Source organism: Orcinus orca, chromosome 4 (assembly GCF_937001465.1).
Source record: "Orcinus orca chromosome 4, mOrcOrc1.1, whole genome shotgun sequence".
NCBI classification, from domain to species: Eukaryota; Metazoa; Chordata; class Mammalia; order Artiodactyla; family Delphinidae; genus Orcinus; species Orcinus orca.
In genome coordinates this window covers 90,754,296-90,759,618 of record NC_064562.1, presented here as the reverse complement: position 1 = coordinate 90,759,618, position 5,323 = coordinate 90,754,296, and the positions used below count along the sequence as shown (strand labels likewise).

The following is a 5,323-nucleotide window of genomic DNA, read 5'->3' as shown; positions in this document are numbered from 1 at the left end:
TTAAAAATAAGAATAATTAAAAAAATTTTTTTAATACGTTTAATTCTTTGTCCTGCATACTCTTTAAAATGTTTCCAGCACCACTGTTTTATAACAAGGGTATCATTTCAATATTTGAGTCTTACAAATTTCTTTATTCAAAGCAGTACACTCTACAATCTCTACAAGTTATAGATGGTGACCTTGCTTTGCAAATAACCAGAAGGAATTTGAAGATAAAATTTATTGAACACCAACTGTCTATTTGGGATTAGCTATGTACTTATACATTTAATTCTCACAACAATCAATTGCAATAGGTAAGATTACTATCATTTTGAAAATGAAGAGACTGAGACTCTGAGAAGTTAAATAACCTGACCCAAAATTTGCACAATTAGGGAGTGGTGGAGCCAGAATATGACTCTAGAAGCCCATGCTCTTTCTACTCCAACTTGTTATAATTAATAAGCTATGTGACTGGAGGCAAACTTTTCCAGGCCTCAGTTTTCTCATTTGCAAAATGAGTATGAATTAGATAATTTCTTAGGTCTCAATTGCTAGGCAGAGATTTCAAATTGTCTACCCAATATCAATTAACCTATTCTTTCTTACCAATAGAATGGGGATAAACTCATTTGGCATTCATACTTCCTTTTGCTTTTCACCTTTACCCTTATTCCTATCTAGAATGCATGCATGATGTTAGAGAGAAGCATTATGTCCCAATTCCTTGGTGCAGTGTTTGTTTTCTACTGTTCTCCTAGTTAATAACCTTTTCAACTCAATCCCAGAATGCAATGTTGACCTTCAAAATAGAGTGTGTCCGCCCCAGGGTAGAAGCAAGACAATTATAAGTGTAAAAAAGAAATATACATATATTTAAAGCTGTAGGTTTTTCCTGAATACAGGGAATACTTTTTCATTGAAGTAAATTGAAAAAAACTGAAAAGTAAAAAAATAACAATCTTGTTATTCCATAACTAAGAGAAAGAGAAAATAATTTTTGAAATGTTGCTGTATTTGACTTCCCCTTCTGGTCATAGTGAAGAATATCACATAGTGCAGTGAAGATCCCGAGTGCTGCAACTAAGACCAGGCGCAGCCAAATAAATAAATAAATAAAATATTTTTTAAAAAGTTAACATACGTAAAGCACTTAGAATAGTTATTGTTACACAGTAAGCACTATAAATGTGCTACCATTATTTTTTTTAATTAATTAATTAATTTTATTTTTGGCCACACAGCTTGCGGGATCTTAGTTCCCCAACCAGAGATGGAACCCAGGCCTTTGGCAGTGAGAGCTTGGAGTCCTGACCACTGGACTGCCAGGGAATTCCCTATGCTAGCATCATTAAGCAACATCTACAAGCACATTATTAGTCAAGCATCTTTAGGCCACACCACTAAAAACTACATTGGCCATTGCCATTTCTTTGGTTCTACTACTTAACTTCAGGCAAGTTTCTTAAACCACTCTGAATTTCAGTTTCTATAAAAGTAAGGATTAAAGAAGATAGCATACTTGAAATAGATTAGTATAGAACCTGACGCATAGTAGACATTCAACAAAGCTTAGTTCCTGTTGCCTCTCCCTTTTTCCCTAAATTATCACTCCAGGCTGACTTTCCCATCTACATCAGCTAACCAGTTTCAAACCTTACTTCCCTCAGAACCAAATTCTCTTTGTGTGGACATCAGTGTTCCTGAAGTCCAGCTTCTCTGTTATTCTCATGATTTCATGAACCATTCTTCACATTCGGAGAGCCTATATACTTCCATTTTACCTAAAATAATTTTAGTTGGGTTTATATCACTTATAACCACTAATATATCCCTCATATCTAAAGTGGCAGTTAAGGGTGAGGCTAATGATGGACTCTGGGAGGGCTCACGCCAAGGAGTACTTCCCCGAACTTCTGCTGCCAGTGTCCTTGTCCTCATGGTGAGACACAGCCACCCCCTGCCTCTGCAGGAGACCCTCCAACACTAGCAGATGTCATTTGTCAGAGTGAACCGTTACGGTCCCCGTGGAGGAGGAAGGAAAGCACTGAAAGTAAAGAAGAAGAAAATAACACTGTAACTGATCTAACAGTTCATCGGGCAACTCCTGAAGATCTGATCCGTCGTCATGAAATACACAAATCGAAGAATAGAGCATTAGTACACTGGGAGCTCCAAGAAAAAGCTTTGAAGAGAAAATGGAAGAAGCAGAAACCAGAAATTTCTAATCTTGAGAAAAGGAGATTGTCTATCCTGAAGGAGGTAATGCTAAACTGCATCATCTGTAGACTTAGAAAGAAAAGAAGAGATTCTTAATGACCAATACCAGATGCAGGATGTATTGGAAAAATCTGATCATTTGATGGCTACAGCAAAAGATCTGTTTGTTGATTTTCCTCGTAGGCGCACAGGGTTTCCGAATGTAACAATGGCTCCTGATTCCTCTCAAGGTCCCATTGTGGTAAATCAAGACCCTGTCACCCAGGCCATCCTTAGTGAATCTGTTATTGAGCCTCAGGCTCTTAATGAAGTAGATGATGACCAACGAGAAGGAACTGTTAACAGCCAGTCAGAAGAAAGTGAGAATGAGTTGGGTAACTCTCTAAGCTCTCAGTCAAACACAAATGCGGACACTATTTTGCACTCCTACTGGCAACTTACAAGAGTGTCTGCACCAGAGTGTGTTGTCCGACTTCTCTGCTGATTTCATAGGTTTCTCCACAAAATAACGGAAGATAATTCCGTGTTAATTAATAAACTATGGACTGATATTCAGCAGAAAGCAGCAACACAATCACAAATAACAACCTCTTCAGAAACTCCATCATCTGCTTCTCCATCAGGAGAACAAAAAGCTGCTCTGAATGCTACCAATGCTGTTAAGAGAATCCATACGAGGCTTCAACTGGAAGAATCTACTGAGACTCTAGACTCAAGCTATGTAGTGAGACAAGTGCTGAACTCAAGGAAGCAAAAACAGCTGCTAAATAAAGTGAAAAGAAAACCAGATTTGCGTGCTCCTTCAAAACAGAAGAATAGCGTGTTATCAGCCAGCACAGCCCCCACAGACTTACCGAATAGCAGTAACCCCAGCCTAGATGTCCTCAAACACATGATACATGAAGTGGAACATGAAATGGAAGAATATGAGCGGTGGACAGGACGCGAGGTCCGGGGGCTCCAGAACAGTCAGGGTCTCACCGGCTTCACCCTGTCGCTCGTGAGCTCCCTCTGTCGCCTGGTTCGGTACCTTAAAGAGTGACATATATACTAGTGTCTCAGGAGATGATAGTTCTTCAGAATATAGTTCTGATTCAGCAGATGTGAATATTAGACCAACAAAAAGACAAAAAACCTTAGTGATTGATTCTGATACAGAAAATGAAAATGAAACTCACACTGCTGGAGAATGCTTCTTTGCTTCTACAGAAGAGTGGGTTGAAGGCAACATTTCACAAATATTAGAAGACTTTACGGAATGAAAAATCATAAAAAGTACAATAAGGCTTTAAAATGGACTGATGTAAGCAATAGTGACATGAAGAAGTTTCTTGGATTAATAATTTTGATGGAACAAATAAGAAAGTCACACTGGAAAGAATATTGGTCGACTGACCCCTTACTTGAAACACCTATCTTTCCAAAGATTTTGACGAGAAGAAGGTTCCAACAAATAATGACATTTCTTCACTTTAATGATAACTTGGAAACTCCACGTCCTGCAGACAGAATTTCAAAAGTTAAATCTCTTTTGGATTGTTTTCTACCAAAATTCCAATCGATCTATGTACCCAAACAAGAGCTCTCACTTGAGGAGGCAAAGATAAAGTGGAGAGGACAACTCAGATTCAAAACCTATAGTCCGGGCTTCCCTGGCGGTGCAGTGGTTGAGAGTCCGCCTGCCAATGCAGGGGACACGGGTTTGTGCCCCGGTCCGGGAAGATCCCACATGCCGCGGAATGGCTGGGCCTGTGAGCCATGGCTGCTGAGCCTGCGCATCCGGAGCCTGTGCTCCGCAACGGGAGAGGCCACAACAGTGAGAGGCCCGCTTACCGCAAAAAAAAAAACAAACCTATAATCCCAGAAAACTTACAAAATATGGAATTTTGGTCAGGATGGTTAGCAAAAGTGAAACTGGATATACATGCAGCCTTGAGATTTACATGGGTGAAGGAAAGAAACTGCAAGAAACAATATTATTGGTCCTACAACCTTACCTTGGTTCATGGCACCATATTTACAAAGACAGTTATTACAACTGTGTCCACATCTGAAATATTGTTGAAAAATAAAACCAGACTTTGTGGGACTATGAGAGAGAATTGTGGTCTATTAAACCAATTAAAGGAGAAATCTAAAAATCTACAGATGGGAGAAATGACATTCTTACAGAAGAGAGAAGTGATTCTTCTTATATGGAAAGACAAGAGGCTAGTCCACATGGTGACAACTATTCATGACGCCTCCATAGCATCTACAGGAAAAGAAGACAGGAGGACTGGCCATCAGATAACTAAGCTCACTTGTATATAGAGTATAATAAATATATGAAAGGAAAAAATAAAAAATAAAAAAAAATAAAGTGGCAGTTAATCTCCTAAGGTAAATTAGTTTAAATTACTTAAACTACTTGAATTAAATAATTGAAATTGAACTTCACGGCCAGAGTTCTTTCAGAAATAATTTAGTCCAGGGGGCTTCCCTGGTGGCACAGTGGTTAAGAATCCACCTGCCAATGCAGGGGACATGGGTTCAAGCCCTGGTACGGGAAGATCCCACATGCTACAGAGCAGCTAAGCCCATGCGCCACAACTACTGAGCCTGCGCTCTAGAGCCCGTGAGCCACGACTACGGAGCCTGTGTGCCACAACCACTGAAGCCAGCATGCCTAGAGCCCGTGCTCTGCAACAAGAGAAGCCACCACAATAAGAAGCCCACGTGCAGCAACGAAGACCCAACACAGCCATAAATAAATAAATATATGTAAAAAATAATAACAAATAATTTAGTCTAAACTTTCCTCCCTACTTCTCTTGAATTTCAAGATTAAGGAGCTCCCAGAAAGGTTCACCAACTTGCCAAAGTCACACGGGTAATGATTGCTCGGAGCCAAGACTAGAAGCTGGGATCTTGAGGCTATGACACCACTATTCTATGCTACAGGAAGTGGGAACGTAACTCAAAATCAGACACCTCTCTTTGCATTCTATTTGTAGGGCTGTAGTTGCTGTTTAACTTTCATACAATACTGAATGCTCATTTTGATCTTGTAGTCAAGAAGACTTTCCTGGGTTTTTTTTTTTGTTTTTTTTTTTCACTTGATATACAAGTAAATCCA

The 5,323-nt window shown here is 39.5% G+C and overlaps 1 protein-coding gene across 1 annotated transcript; it reads left to right on the top strand.

The window, feature by feature from the left end:
- Positions 1 to 1,978: 1,978 nt before the first annotated feature.
- On the top strand, positions 1,979 to 3,247 carry LOC125964172 (spindle and centriole-associated protein 1-like). The gene is given in 4 exon segments (XM_049708789.1): positions 1,979 to 2,048; positions 2,051 to 2,247; positions 2,294 to 2,625; positions 2,698 to 3,247. Coding segments are annotated over 4 exon segments (1,149 nt in total).
- Positions 3,248 to 5,323: the final 2,076 nt, after the last annotated feature.